General features: G+C 39.6%; 1 protein-coding gene across 1 annotated transcript in view; it reads right to left on the bottom strand.

Annotated features, from left to right (window-relative positions):
• The window catches only part of IFT81 (intraflagellar transport 81), a 41044-nt gene that overhangs the window by 6206 nt on the left and 18383 nt on the right, over positions 1 to 16455 (bottom strand). The window contains exons 10-16 of the mRNA XM_061344532.1: positions 14468 to 14614; positions 6167 to 6316; positions 4091 to 4219; positions 3247 to 3336; positions 2169 to 2255; positions 767 to 838; positions 599 to 684 (exon numbers count right to left, since the gene is read on the bottom strand). Of these exons, the coding sequence (XP_061200516.1) occupies positions 599 to 684; positions 767 to 838; positions 2169 to 2255; positions 3247 to 3336; positions 4091 to 4219; positions 6167 to 6316; positions 14468 to 14614 (761 nt within the window). The remainder of the gene's footprint in view (positions 1 to 598; positions 685 to 766; positions 839 to 2168; positions 2256 to 3246; positions 3337 to 4090; positions 4220 to 6166; positions 6317 to 14467; positions 14615 to 16455) is intronic.

Raw genomic sequence — 16455 nt, 5'->3', positions numbered from 1 at the left:
ATTAAATTGAATGAGAAGATGAAGGTGAGTGTGACAATGCAGAACAGTATTCATTCTAATTCCAGTCAGAACTACAAATAGGAGTAAAACAAAATCCATTTATGATGTATACACACAGTCCTCCACTCCTGTACCAGTGCTGGTGACAGCTCTTATATTGGAAGGACAAGGAGAAGATTTGCAAGTAATGGCCAGAACTGAGGGGAGCATATGGTGGCTTTCCAAGAGGTGGTAGACCTACTCGTGCATGCTGGAGTCTTGGGGGGGGAACTTGGCAGAGATATTATGTGTGGTAGAGCCATGCTTCCTGCAGGGTTTCTCTGAGCTTGTGCCAACAGAGGCTGCAAGTTAAAACCACTATCTAGGGCCTATAATCTCCAGCAGGAAGGGAAAATCTTTTGGTATGTCTGGGAGAACTCTTAGGTTTACAGCAGTATATACTGGAATTCAAGATGCTTATTTTTAGATTATTATAGTGTTTCTAAATTTATCAGGTGAACTCCTCCAGTTCAAATGCCAGTGAGAAAATTCCAAACTTCAACCTTAGTTTATGAATATCCTTCATGTTAACACAAAGGAAAGGCATTAATGCACTTACCGAATGGCCTTTCGCCTCTCCTGTGGGTCTGAGGAGACATATGCCTTCATTTCTTCTTTAGCACGCTGCAGCTGTATTTCTAGATTCTAGAAAGAAAGAGGTAATTAAACATATAGATATAGTTATTTCATTTTACAATGAACAATTTGGGCACTCTTGTAATCTTACCTTTTTCATGCAGTTAATGTAATGGTAGTTGCTTTCTTCCTGAGCACACTCCTCAAGAAGCCTTTTCACTTCCTGTGGTACAAGAATAAGATTTCAAAGCACATCAAAACTGAAGTCCACAGGAGATGCCCTGTGTTGCTCTATAAACTATAAGAGACTGGACCAGACACAGGCATAATACTGAACTGATAAAATTCTCAGATGCTTATACAATTTGAGCTTTCCAAAAGTCCCTTTTAAAGTGAAAGACAATAGATTTGCAGTTTTGGTCACAGTTAAGGCATGCTAAATGACTGTTAATGGCTGTTTATTAATATGACTGACTTCCAACAGACACCTCAAGTGCTGCCAAGACTTATATGTTCCTATAAGCACATGGTAAGTGCTAAATACAGTTGTGTATAAGCATTTCCTGGTACTCATCTGCAAAATGTATGTTAGAAGCTACAGATATGTTAATCGTATGCTAATGAGCAATCAATAGTTACACTGAGGAGTATGGAGACAGTGGGTTAGTCCCATCTCTAAATGGTCTATACAAAACCACCCCAATAATCCAAAGGGAATTCTTGTACCCCAGGTCAGACACTTTCATCAAGTCCAAAGCTGACTTTCAGACCATGAGCTGGAAAATGGGATTCTGCTGTTCAGCTGCAAGAGTTTGCTGACACTACTCATGTCCAGTTTAATCAGGGGATGTGATTGTCATCATGTGTCAGAAAATGACTAAGATTTGTCTGCCAAGAAAAAAAGCCTTGATTGCTATTGTAAAATAGTTCTTATGGAAGGTCTGCTTCATAGCAGGTTCATCTGTGGATTCTTTTATTTTGTTGGATTAAGCCATACAAAGGTACTTTAGTGCAGGAAAAAAATTACCTAAATGTCCACCCACACTTTCAATGTATGCCTTTTTTATTATGACACCTATTCTGTATGTATGGGGTCTTCAAACATCAAGTCCAGGCTCAATTCACAGGAGGTGATCTAGTGAGGTAAAACAGATTCATATGAACACCATCCCCACATTAAAGGACTTCACTGGTTTAAGTGCCTCCCTTCCTTAAAGTGCTACAGCACAAGTCTTTTACGGTGAAATTCTTTCCCAACAGATCGTATTTAGGCCAGCAGGATTTCTGGGAGATGCACCTTGTCAATCAAAGCTGGACGTTGGTGGATGGACTTAGGTACCACCAGGTTCATTGGTTGCTGGAGATGTATGAGACTGTAGCGAGTCCGCAGCAGCTTCAGGCATGATTTGTGTAGCTTTGGATCATCACTGACTCATTTCCACCCAAGATGTATTTGTGCTTCCCATGTCCAGAGGGAAGCAGGGAAAATATTGTACCACAGAAAATAACAGGTTGCACAGTGTTCATGAGCATGCATTGAGCCGCCACCTTACCTGTTCAAGCGCAGAGCGGTTGCTCTCTAACCCTGCTGCACAACTGTTGTATTGCATTTTCTTCTCATCACATTCTTGAGTTAATTCCTTATGTAAAAAGGGCAAAAGGAGACATAAAAGAACTCTTCGAGTGACTGACATGTGACATTCAGGCAGACGGTGCTGCTCTCAGTCTCACACATCACCCTCAGCTGCTGGCACACTGGCAGACACTTACATAAACCCAGCAGGCACATGGGTGTTATTCCACAAGGGGAAACCACAAGGCTCTACATGCATACTGGAAGCTCAGCTGAACACACCACAACAGGGCACATCTCTTCACAATCATAGCTTTGATGTGCTAGGTTAGTAAGCAGTGTTTGCAAGAAGAAACAAAATAATCATAAAAATAGAGATTAAGAAAGGATTAGTATATTTGCTACCTATGAAAAGCCAGCTTTCTAGTTGTACACAGCAATCCTGCAGTGGATTTCATTTGCTGACACTTTTAATAGAACCATTAAAAGGAATTCTTCTGGAAGTTCAGTTGACAGAACTGGATTGCTCTATTTACTTCTACAGCAAGGAGCCAACTTAGAGCAGCTGCGGACCTGAATGACTTCTAATTTTTCAGCTCTCTAAAACTTTGAAGACAAATGGATAAATCTGTTGCTCCCACAGACTAATATGGGACTTAGATCAATGAATTCAACTATTTGGATGAGAGATTCACATCTGTTTCAAAACGGGAGCGTTAGTTGAGATCATTAGCTCAGAGATGCAGAAGAAGCTTTGAAACCAAATGAAAAACTCACTTTGCTATAGTTTTGAACCACGATTTTTAAAGGTTCTCCTGGTGCAGTGTTTTGAGTTGCTCTAAGGGACAAAACCTTCAGCCTGATTTTGTGTCTGCACTGTCAGCTTTTATGAATCCCAATCTTTAGCAGTTGTCTACTGCAAATCACGGCTGACCCATTCTGCTATTTCCAGCTGTCTTTGGATTATGTTCTTGTACAGCACTACAGAGATCCAGAAATGAGATTTATTTGGGATTCTGATTTGATTTACATAGCGTGAGGGAAGTGCTTCTACTAACCTGGCATTTTTGACGCAACTGCCTCAGTTCTCTGATGACAGGAGCTAGGCTTGCCTTCTTCTCTGACACCATGCTATTCAGTTTTTTAACCTGAGAGTGACAATAATACACAAGAACTCTATGATACTAATAGTACATTTATATAATAAGGAATGTGAAAAGAAGAAGTAACCCAAAATATGTAGAGAAAAATGTGTGATGAAGCCAGAATTATATAAAAGTTCAGGCCTAATTAACAAAGGGAAAGAGCCCATCTTGCAGCAGGGTCATTACCACAGACAAGGAATTCTGCTCCCATTATTTCAAGTGAGGACATCATAGAGAAGCCATCACATAGGAGACACCCTATGTGCCAGACACCTGGAGACCTTAAGGAGCAGGGGAAGATGAAGACATTGCACAGAGGTGGATCAAGAGAAAGGAAAAATTCCTTAAGAAAACAAACAAACAAAAGCTCTGCATAGGTTAAATAACGTTTGAAAACGCTAAACCAGAATCACTTTAAATGATTTATACTGAAGATTCAAATTTGATCCAGCTTTCTATTTGAGAATCATTGTTTTAATTACACCACTTCATTTTAAAAGCACCCTAATGATTTCCAATAATGTCATTTTGCTTTTTGCTCTTTTGCCATATTTTCACATTAGAAATCCCAGTTCTGTCTTGCTTCTATGGCTATGTGGGAAGTTAAATTAAAACATGGCAGAACTAAGGGCAACTGGAAATCAGGCTACAGAATAAAACCCAACAGATTTAGCTTTAAACCTGGGTTTACATGTTTATATGCAAAGGAATCAGACACCCACATTGAGGAAATACAATAGTTTAAGTCAAAACTCACCGTTTCAGACATGTTATCTAGTGTCCGGCCTTTCATTTCATCCATTTCACTTTTTACTGCAGATACTCTTTCCAGCTCCTCCTGCTTGTAACTATATCCAGAAATGCCTTTCTTGTCTTCAGTAGCTTGCTGCAGACACAAAAAGGAAACACAGAATGTGAGTCCATCAAGTAATATGGCAAGGGGGTTGGAACTGGATGATCTTAAGGTCCTTTCCAACCCTAACTATTCTATGATTTTATGATTCTATGAAATCCCTTCAGAGAGCCAAAATACTGTAAGAAATGGGAAAAGGGAAGTACTGTAATCAGTTTATTTTAAAAGTGATGAATAATCTAACTGCCAGGAAAACCTCACTCTATCTAGTGCCTGTACAGTAGCATTGTAACAACTATCCTAACACTGTTTGGTCATCCAATGCCCAATGAAATGGACAGAAAGTTTCCACAAGGTCAAGTGGGCTTTAGGTCAGGCTCTGAAGCTCAGTGTGTAAAATGCAGCTGTTTAATCTGAAGACGTAGCTAATTGTTTTTTAAACAACTGTCAAGCAAAACTAATTACTGGAGTCATTACAGTAACACTAATACCATCTTACTAGCAAAGTCTAGCACTACATCACCCAAGCTTTACATTTAATTATATGTTGATGTAATGCTCTTTAGCGACGCTTGCTCATTATTTTCTGCAGTCTGAAAGCAGAGTGTTGATTTATGCATCCACAATTTGTTAAAAAGCAAAACATGCCTCCTAAAAAGTGCCATATCTCTCTGAACTCCAAGTCCATTATCCTCAAAAACCTTTTACAACCATCTGTTTAAGAAAAGATTTGTCTCTTTTCAGACTCTAATAGCAGTGTGTAATTTGACAAGGTGTTATGCCCAGGGCTAGAAGAAGATTTGATTCTATGGGGAAAGACTGCACACTAGTCATCTGGTGGGAAGATCTTTATGGAGTCAAGGCTCTGTAGTTTTACTAACAGGTAGTTTAGGAAAGGTCAGACGTGAATGAGAATATACTGGTGACCACATGCAGCCACTTCAGAGAAAGGCTTTGCCTCTGCTGTGATTTCCCTGTGAGATAACCCTTGTGCACTAGTGATCCTGCTGCTAACAAATACTTCATCACTGTTTATTCCCCTTTCTTCTAGTGAGCAGCAATCATGAGAACAAGCTCTGGTCCGACAGCAGTAGGGGCTTCTTTCTACCCAGGTAGCAGTTCTGGTCTTAGTTTTAATCAAACAATGAAAGCTACTGAAATAGCGCAACATCATACTCTGCATCTCTGCAAGTATCTCTCCAGAGCCTAGCCCATGTATGTTCACACTTTCCATTTTCTTTTAATAAGGCAAACACTTTTATGTTTCAACATGCAAAATACATACAGATAACAAACAGGACAGAAGATAAATAAACCCAAAATGTTTGATAATAAGAATATTGGTATTGGAAGAAAACACTACAACAGTGGCATTGCATTTGGGATGCCTGTTTATTCCCTGAATGCTTCCAGTTGTGCATAGCAGAAATCCTTCTCCTGCTCTTCTGGCTAAAACAGCCCTCATCCAGTTTTACATTTTTCACTGACTGTGAAATGCATTTTCTTCTAAATATTCTGGGGTTAGAATGTTTCCTTCCTGCCCTCTCTGTTTTTAAATACTATTCCAATATATTTTGCAGCAGTAACTTGAATCCTATTTGCTGTTGGTAATTTTCAAAGCCCTTACTATGCATGTGGATTCCAGAAACTAATTTAAGAATCCAGCCTTGCTCTAACTGGTGTTAGTGAAGACCTACCATTGACTTTAAAAAGCAGGGTCAAGCCCCTCAGTCTAAAAAGAACCTGCAGGACAGTCGTGACTGCCTGTAAGAAACAGTTGCTGAACATAAAGTACAGCAGCTTCACATAGTCAACAGACAGAAATAAACTTTATACCCCAATGACTCTTTTACTAACACCAGCAGGAGACCTGAGGACGATACGCATTAGAATCTAACAAAACAACATCCATGTTATTAGAGAGCTGTTCTCAGGGAAGGAAGGGCGATGGACTGTGGGAGCAGTAAATGCCTGTATTACCAACTGCTGCTGAATAGCCTCGTGGCGCTGTTTGAGAAGTTCTTCTGTCCTCTGGAGGATACCATACTCAGCTGTAATTTCTGCTACTTCCAGTCGCTTCTTCTTATAAATTGTGCTCTTGCTCCGGAGCTTATTAACATAGTGTTTCAACTGGGAAGAGAGAGACAGAAATATCATTTCATTTAAAGCAAAACAGAGCCTTATCACAGGCTGTTGCTATCTAAAATAGAATTATCCTATCTGGACTACATATTGAAGTGTTTAGAACAGAGACTGGAATTCAGGATTCCCAGGGTCCATTTATTTTCAGCTCTGCATTTGTTCACTGAGGGAGATGAACAAAACCTGCTCTATTGCTTTCTGTCTCCCAGCTCACCCATTTGCAGTATTGAGAGCCCTCCGTTCCGCTCATCACCGTTTGACAGATGGAAAAGTAATTACTCTTTGCAGAATGTTGTGAGAATCACAGATAATACAGAAGTTAATGTAACAGCAGTTTGCACTGGTACCAGAGCACCAGATCAGCAGCGCACAGCCCCAAAATGCTCTGCAGACCAAGAAACATGATAAGAAAGTACAGAAAAATTGGAAGAGGGCCTGGGAAAGGACAATCTTCAAGTGGCAGTTCTCAATAGTCAGAATTTGTTGTTTTCTTTCCTTGACTTTTGCAGACCTAAATGATAGGATTGGCTGGGTTTTTCAAAACAGGAAAAGAAAAGCAGAGTCCTTGCACAGAAGCAGTGAAATGCACTATCCATGTCACTCAAAAGCTACAGTAATGGAGAATTTAGATTTTTATTAAAGACTATATAAAATAACCTTACTGTTCCATACCTTAGCTAATTTACACCTGAATCCATGTGTGCTCCAGTTCTAACACCTATGAAATATCAGGTGTTGAAACAAACATGCTGTATTTTTCTTTGCCTTAATGTTTTCCATCTGTCAAACAGGCTTAGCTCTTCTATTTTATGTGAGAGCTACGAGACAAATGATAGTCACAACTAAAAATTGCAGTCAGATCCAGAGATGGAAAGTAAATCAATTGATTAAAGTAAATGATGTAAGCAAAGGCTTCAGAAAGTTCCTCAGTAAGGAGGGGTTCCATGTGTGCGGTGTGAGCACAGAACAGGCAGCCCCACAGAGAAAACAGGACTCCCACTGCCACTGGTACAAGTTTAAAACTCAACCATAAAGGAACTTGGGGGTTTGAAATTTACATTAATTTTTCTTTGTGCAAAATTATGCCTCTCCTTTCCGAAGACTAAATCCAACAAACCGGTGTGACCACAGCCCAAGAACCCCCAGAGTAACTGTATGTTCTATAAAAAGTGTCCTGGGCACAGTGCCCAAAATGAAATCAACCCTGTTCATCTGCCATCCTGTGCGATATCTAGGCCAAAGCTGCTTCTCTCTTGCTATGCTCCAGAACTATTTTTAAAGCCAAAAGCTATAAACGTTTTTGGTGAAAGAACAAACCCACAAATTACTCAATGTGCTCTATGCAGATTGGACTATGCGTGGCTTTGGAACACCGGTTTACATTGTGTGTACAACCTAGGACAAGGGTAGACAAGGTCACCTAAGCCACAGCACTGCACAGCGGAGGCAGCCCTGTTACTGTCAGCCTGGCTCTGTTAGATTATTGGCACCCCGAATAGAGTATTACCAGAATTAAGTCTTTTTCATAGCAATTCTGTTTCATATCCTCTTAGTTAACACAAATGACATTTCTTTTTTAATTGCTTAGACAATACCAAGTTTTCTGTGATTTTCAAGAGAGTACAGAAGTATAAGTACGTCTCCAACTAAATGAGGAAAACTCAAGTGAATCACAGTCTTGATTGAGTAGTTCCAGAGACACTTCATTAGTCCAGTGGAATATAGTAAAGAATGATGTAAAAGATTAAACTTAAGACGTGACCACATTCAGCTATCAAATCTCAATGGTTTTCTGTCAGTTTAGCCCAGGATGAAAAGCCAACTGTTATTCTCTTCACTTCTATAGCTACTTTTAAGGTCTTGAAAATAGCTCGAGTGGGAGGTTGAGTATTTGCATATTCAATATTCAAAGCATAATGTATTTTACAATGGAAGTCAAAGGATCTTGTTGATTAAAGAACTGGTTCTACCAATGTTCTATTATTAGTTGATTAAGTTAGGACTATATAATTAAAATTTCATCCAAAGTGAAGTACAAGTTGCTCACATTGACAAGCAAAACCTATTCACTTAGAGGATGCTGTCTATCTTTCAGCACAATCTCTGGCTTTCTAAAAGCAACCTCAACCTCTCACACAACTTTTATTGCAGCAAACGAGACAAAACAAGGTATAAACAATGATACTATCTGTAGCCCCCACCTCCTCCAAAGGTTCAGCCCCTCAAAACCTCGCTAACTGAAGGCTTTATATGAAAGGCCAAAATCAGAGGTGGAGTTATTAGACTGGGATCCATTTAAGTCAGCAGCTTGTAGGGATCTTATGGCAAAATTGGGTTCCCTCAGCCTAAAAGCTGAGAATCATTTTGTAGGTTTCCAAACAATAAATATAAACTGCTTCTAAAATACCAGTGCTTTCATCTGCATAAGCATTACTTTGGAAGCTCTGTACATTTCCTGCTTCCATCTATATGTAAATGAAAAGCCAAGCCCCTAAAGTGCTATAAAACATTGTACTTTGCTGTGGTAAAAGGTCTTTTAAATAATTTGCACAGTTCACAGCAGAATAACACTGCTCAGCCATATCACTTTACAGTTAACCCAAAGGAATCTGTTTTCCAGCAGCAGCGGCATTTTCCCATAGACCAGGTCAACTTCTTCCTGCGTAGATACTCAGCAGGCTCAACCTACAGAATTCCCAGGGATCGGCCAGTGCCCGCAGTGAGGCACCATTCAAGGCCATGTCATAGAAAGCTTTTCTTTCTCAAGCAACTTAACACAAATAGTTCTTTAAGCTTCAAAGACTACATGACTGGACAAGACCCAAATGCTGGCACTGAGTTAGCAGTTAGAGTAAACAAGGCTGAAGCCCCATGTTTGCTAGGCAGGCCAGAGCCCCCGCGATAGGAAAACTATCCGAATGAAAGCAAGGAAGGATTATGCTTTTTCACTTGGCTATTTTTATGGATGGCTGGAACATAACAAGTGTGGAATCTAGATTATGAAACAGAGTGAATGAAAACAGGGCTTTGGTCTTTTTTACAATGCCCTGCAGTATGCAGGTATCTAGCATCCCTGTATTATGTTCCGTTACTATCTAAAGGATCCAGCAGCACTAGTACTTTGTGCTTCACCACTTATTACAACCTGAAAGAGATTGCTGTCACCAGATGAAGTCTTATCACATTGTTGGGAAGTCATTAAGTTTTATGACAATTCTAAATACAACAAGATGGAACCACAGCTACTGAAATGGATTCTCCTGGACCATACAGCAGGTTACCCCACAGGAACAAATACAAGCATGTTGACCACATGCACCAGTGCATTGCTGAGCTGAGATCAAAGCCCAGCTTCTCTAATGCCTCGTTTTATGCCTTCACTATAAGCCCATCATTTTGTCATTTTAAAACTAACATTTGCCCCATGTTTTCACATGGTTCTTATTCCAAGATTATCATTAAAGGAGAAAATGGCTAAGCTTATTTTCAGGAAAGAACCAATCCCAGATTAATCCCTTACTTGCGAGTCACATCTTTTAAAATAGTATTTTCTGGATCACTGTATCAATTTGATGATGTTATAGTAATCAAAATATTCTTCATACAAAAGTAAAGTATTAATAAAAAAACCCCAATCTGTCTAAAATACGTAATCTAAACAAGGTTCCAATTAAGTTTTCTTAATAAAATTACTTGCACAAGCCCAGTAACTGCAGAAAATCTCTATTTTTATTAAGACTTGAGGAACAGATGTTTTAATTTTCTAACTAGACCAATTAAGGGGTACAAATTGTCCAAAGTGTTCAAATTCAGGCAGGAAAAGTTCCTGATCATAACACATTTTCAGCATTTTTTCCTAAGAGGCTCTAAATTTAAGCAACTGTTGGCTATAGCTAATAACTGCTACAGAGGAGGACAAACTTCTAGAATATAAAGATAGGAGCAGTATTACCTCAGTCCATTAAAATGAAAGTATCCCACAGCCTGCTTATTGGCCAGCTCAATCAGGAAAATTCTTCATTAGCATTAAGTAGGGTATCTCTTCTAAGAGAGCTTGCTTCTAGTCCGGAAGGAGATATTAAAGTTGCCATCACTAATAATTTGGATCAATCAGAATCTTTATAATGAAAACCCATTCTTGGTTATCACTGAAAATGCACAGCTCAATAAGATGGATGATTTATTCATGCCAGTGGGTGCTGAACGAGCATTCAGTTCAGTACAGATTCGTCTGAATCACTGCATACATTTGACTTAAATGATGGTTAACTTCTTACAGCACAAAGCTTCTGGCTTCTGTAAGAACCCTACAGTTTTGCCACTGTTGTTCTCACACCCTGATTACCAGCTACTCTCCTATTTGTGTGTGGAAGGAGCCTTTGATAGACAGAATAACTGGACCTAGAACCATAGTGAAAGTTAAGAGAAATATAGCAAATGGATAGAATAATATATCCTGGGTCCTGGCTTAAACTGTTTAACATTCAAGTTGTGAGCTCCTTTACAGCTACTTTATTAAAACCCCACCCACCTAATTTGGAGCTTGGTAAGTCATTCGGATGGATTCAGACAGACCTGACAGTTTGAGAGGAAAAGTGGCAAGATCTGTGGTCCAAAACTGTTTTCTCTGTTTGCAAAGTGAAACCCTTTTTAGATTGTTTTACCAGGAGGCAGGTAGGCATGGATGAGAAAATTAAACTCCTTATGTAAATGAATGTGCAAACCTCATGTGTCTTAACAACCTGATAGGATTTTCCATGCTGCACTCTCAAAAGCACATTCATTTCAACTGCTGTAGCGAAGCACCGCGATGGCACTGCTGTTCCGATGCCTTGGGAAAGTCTAGGTCCTTGGGGCCCTATGCTGAGCTCTGAAAAGCACAATGCATTGTGTAAAGAGCTAAAAATACCCCAGCTTTACCTAGGATCACTTGTAATTGAACCATCTAGCCTTCTAAGTGTCAACATTTGATTCCCTAATTTTCAGGATCTGACAGCTGCAGCGAGGAACCTGCCAACTCTACCCCATGCTCATTGTGCTTTGTTTGAAGTACTTGAAAAGATTCTGTTCTCCCTGAAACAGACAATTTATTCCTGCTTTTTTTGTGTTTGATGTAAATGAGTTGGTTATTCCCTGCTGTTTCCTCTAAGTTCTATCTAGGTGTACAGCCCCCCAAATGCTGTAACATTCCTTTTTACAATTACAGAATAAAGGAGAACACCAGCACCTGAAAACATGAGCCAGGATAGACCTTTTGAGATCTTCTTAGCATTTCATTCACCAAGTGGAGATCTAAATACTGGGATCCAAATACCAACACAAGCTGGGAAGGCACCATTTCTTTGATTGCCAAGTCTTGTGAGTGCCATGATGTAAGAGGGAGAATGGGAGAAAAATAGTTCTTTGATTAAACTGTAGCATTCAGATAGGTAAAACACGGCAGGATTAAAAGCCCATTTTAAACTTGAGACAGCAAAGCTATTTGTTACAACCCCTCCTTTCTTCCTTTTTGAAACTGGAGGAACTAAATGTTAAATGTGTGTGATTGCAACAAGAAGGCATAAGGAAGCTTTTGGCTGTCTGAGAGGGCAAAGCAAAGGCTGAATGTACAACCCCTTTGTGTCCCCATCAAACACGTGTATTGCAGCAGTGGCTCACCACTACATTAATCAAGATCTCCTTCAGCATTGGCTCAAAGCTGGAGTAACAAAGCACTGAACCAGAAAACACAAATCTAAAGGCATAACATACCAGAAATGAACCTATAGGAAAAGGTTGTCTGGTGAAGTGATGAGAGAGAACTCGTTCACTTCACTTTTGCTTCCGTGCCAACTTATTTGTCTCATCAGTGGTGTCTTCTCAAAACCTAGGCTGAAGCAGGCCTGTATCTGTAAGATGCATTTGCAATGTAATTCATGTACTTTAAGGAGATACAGAAAGTACAGTACCAGGGTCCTTCCCAGCATTTTTGGCAGCAGACACTTATGAAATAATTAAATACCACTATCTCCATTTTCCAGATGAGGAAACTGTGACCTTTGCAAAAGACGTGATCAAAATAATCAAGAATTCAAATCCTTCCCTAGTTTTTAACCATAGGAAACACTTTTTAATGCTTTACACTACTGCCTGTGAATACCACTGCAGTTTACCTAATGAAGTCATGATCAAGACATGGATTGTACAGTACTGCCTTCCTTGGGCCAAGGTGCAGAAAGGATATGACAAACCAGGAAATGCTTCTTATGAAAAGACAAGCACTTCTTATTTAAAGCTGATGGTTTTGCCCAAAGTGCTGTCATTTGTTTCTCACTCCTCAAAAATGAAGACTTGAAAGATTTAAGAAGTCAAAAGCAGAACATATTTGAACAAAAGGAAGGCAGGTTATGTTTAAAACATAAAACATTTCTGTCTTGAGCCTCACATCAGACACTTAAATTTTTCATTAAGCCTCTTATGAGGTTCCTCCTCACAAAGTTTCCCTCCTGCCCTGTTCTTATAGACTTTCTATGGATCAGAGTATGTTATCCTCCTCAAGAACAGGCACAACACTAATTACTTCTGCACATGCATTATCTGTGCATGTGTAGATAATGTAAAACATATGCTGCTGTCTTGGTAATGCATTCTTGTTGATCTGCTAAACACTTCTTTCCCATCACGTCACGAAACACAGACTGTCTGCTTTCTGGCTTTATTTTTCATTTAAAAAGTTGTCCAGAACCCTAGCAACATGGCCCCTGGGGCTCAAAACCTTGTAGTGGAGAGAAATCTAATGCAGTGGTTGTTTTATTATTGCTTGGAACACCCTTGGAATGTGTATAGCATGTCATGGTAAGAGAAATCAACATCACACTTGTTCAGTGTCTGTGCCATTAACTTCCACCTGTATTTTTCATCTTGATGCACAGAAGAGGAGAAAGACAGGAGGCATGAGTGAAATATGCATGGGTACCATATCACACAGGAAGCTTGGTGTATGGGTGTACACATACCCATTTCCACAGTCTCTTTAAGACTCCTTTAAAAGAAAACTGATGTTTGTGGAGCGGGCATGTCCTATGGGATTAGGAAGGGAGTTCCTGCTACAAAAGGCGTTCCCTGGTTTGAGTAGTATGTTAAAAAAGCACAGAAACAGGCAAAGAGAAAGAAAGCAGTGTTACTCTTGATAAATGGCAGTGCTAATGAAGGCAATACAGGAGGGCATGAGAAGATAGATTAAGTGAAAGAATGATGCAGCTAAAATATTCCTTGCTTTAGTGAGTCTTCCTGGAAGTACACTTAACAGGCTTTATCCAAACAGAGAAAAATTACTGTCGTCAGGAAAGTCAATTCATTTTCCTGATAAACCAGTACCCAGCTGCAGCAGCCGGATTCCGTGCAAACTTCTGAAGAAGAAAAAGCTGCTTCGTTAAGTACAGCTTCAAATATGACTTGCCTGAGCTACAGTGACTGTGCTTGTCAGAGGATGTACTGCAGCTGAGCTTCAGGAGGGTCTGGGGAAAGTTAAGTCAAAACTACAACAGGATTAACTGCATTTCTGATATTACTGGTATTGTGCTTTATGATCAGATATCATATAGGGAATGGACAGTAATGCAGATTTTTATTACACACCAAATAATAAAATTAATCAATGTTACTCCTCACTTGAGCTCCTAACCAATGAGTCGTTAACTTCTGTAGTTATTTGCCATCACACTCTTGTGATATTGATGTTATTCTGATCCAGAGTCTGGAATATCAAGACAGCCAACATTAAATCCTCATATACCTTGCAATGTAGTAGGTACAATGTGAGGAATTTAAATTAGAATTTGAAAATAGCTAAAACTCAAGCACTGTTACAGTCTAAATAGTGGGAGGCATTTAAAAGCACTGGACAGCACCTGTATTAGCTGTACTTCAAAAAAACAAGTCTTCAAATATGATCATTTTGGACTTTGAGCATTAGAAAACCCAGAGGCCAATGCATTGCAATGCTGAGGCCGTGTAGTGTGGCAGGATACTATAAAGGTGGATAGGATACTGTAGGAGCAGTCATTGCAATGTAAAGTTAAAAGAAAATTGTGAGTTAACAAAACCTGATCCATCTCTCAAAGATTTCCTCTTCCTTATATCCTCTGTTACAGTGCATACCTCATCCCCTTTCAGAACTTCAGAGCCTTCCAACTCATGGGCCTGGCTGGTCTTCTGCTGCATCTGTTTTTCAACATTGGACAGTTCTTCCTTAGCAGCCTGGAGTTGCTCAGCCTTGGCTTCCTTCTTCCGGGACATTATAGATGCCTGCGTGATCATTAAAAATGCATATGGACAAGTAAAGTGAAAACTGCCTTCCTTCAGCATTAGTAAAATGTAATCCATTAAATTTCAGGCACTGCACCACTGAAACCACATTTTAACTGTCAGAAACTGTTTTTCATTAAGAAATGTGAGCATGTCTCACTGCAGAGAAAAAAGCATTGATTATTCATTAGATACAGTGGGTTAAACTGCAACTCCTCTGAAGTTGATTGCAGGCTCCCAACTTCCTTCAGTATGGCTGAGATCCCAAACACACCCTTTTTCACACATTCGTGTCGATAGATTTTACATTTTAGATTTCCATTTCTTCACCTCATTTTTTCCATTTTCATTGAAGAAAAGGTAGGCATTTTAGCTGCTCCATTTCTTCTGCTTAGTCCCTTTCTGTGCATATGTAAGATGCACCAACATGGCTTAACTGGAAAGTTATCCAAGATTTCACAAATGTCATAATACAGATTTTTATAACTCCAACCTACTCCAACCTACAGAAATATGTTATCCTAACAGATCTGAGCCACTAAATCTTGGCAAATAGCTGGAAGACAATGAATAAAGCAATACAGTACAGAAATAGTGTTCATTACAGATTATTCCTCTTTTTGAGTCTAAAAGATAGAGCATTTAAAAATCAGTATTTTATACAAGACAGTTTTTCATAGTACCCAAGATTTGATCAGAAGCCGATGGATTTTGGAACATAAGTGTACTTTTGTTCAGTAAAACAAAAAGGCATCTTTATCGACACAACAGATTAATTTTGAGGCATGTGCAGGAATTTGGAGGCATGGCTGGTTTCTTCATACAAAAGGGAAACCTTACAAGGAAATGAAGCACAATACAGAGCAGCTTTCTCCCACTAGGTGAAAAGAACCAGCTTTATGTCTAAAAATACACCTATCAGAGTTCTGCTGGGGTAGGATCTCGGCTCTTTGCTTCACGGGGTATCTGCAGTGACAAACTGCGCAACAATATATACGATCATTGTGCAAAACAGAAGCCGGTCCCTCGCAGAACAAAGCAAAGACCACCGCATGCTTTCAACTCACAGCAGCAACCTCAACTCCTGCAGTGGTTCCCCCACTGAACACAATCATACCCCAAGCCTGCTGGTCCTGCTACCAGCACATTATGTGGCAGCTTTTCTTTCGGGAAGAAGAGCATCTCTTACGGAACAAAACGGTGCATTTCCTATTGCATATGTGACTGAACTGCAGGATGCATTTTATCACTATTTTTTGCCTCCCACTGATCCATTTTACTTCAGCCTTTTTATTTTTTGAACCATCACCATAAGCATCACCATGAAAATCTTCATTAAAATTAGCAGTGGTACAGGCTGCCTGGAAAAGAAACCACATTTCTGTGTAAGCTCTGAAAATCTCAGAGTTCATAAATCCTTTTTAGAACTTGTGAATTTACTCAGACTAGACCAGACAGCCTATTTTATAGAAGGACTATTTTATAGCCTTAGGATGAAAAAAAGAAATCAAGGAATACCTTCTTAATAGATGCAACAGGAAAAATAACATGTGATCAAAGACAGGAAAGGGGTACAACTGAAAGCAAGCCTTGCCTCCAGGGCTGGCTGCAGCCATCAGCCCACATGCTGCCTCTTAAGAATCTGTCCACAGCTGGAGCTTTACCAAAATAGCTCCTCCAAAATGATGCTTTCAGAATTCCTGGGATGCAGCTGAAGGGCAACACCTAACAGCAGCACAGCAGTCGATACGAACTCACTAATGTGCCTGAAAGCAAGTGTCTGACTCAGGCCTAAACATACATATGTTCAACAGCTATTTATTTGCTTTTTGTTCTCCCTT

The sequence above is a fragment of the Neopsephotus bourkii genome, unplaced genomic scaffold (genome assembly GCF_033783945.1).
Source record: "Neopsephotus bourkii isolate Nb327-2 ecotype Australia unplaced genomic scaffold, CSIRO-AGI_Nbou_v1 NB_230, whole genome shotgun sequence".
NCBI classification, from domain to species: Eukaryota; Metazoa; Chordata; class Aves; order Psittaciformes; family Psittacidae; genus Neopsephotus; species Neopsephotus bourkii.
The sequence above is the reverse complement of the archived record's forward strand: the minus strand, read 5'-3'. Positions and strand labels throughout refer to the sequence as shown.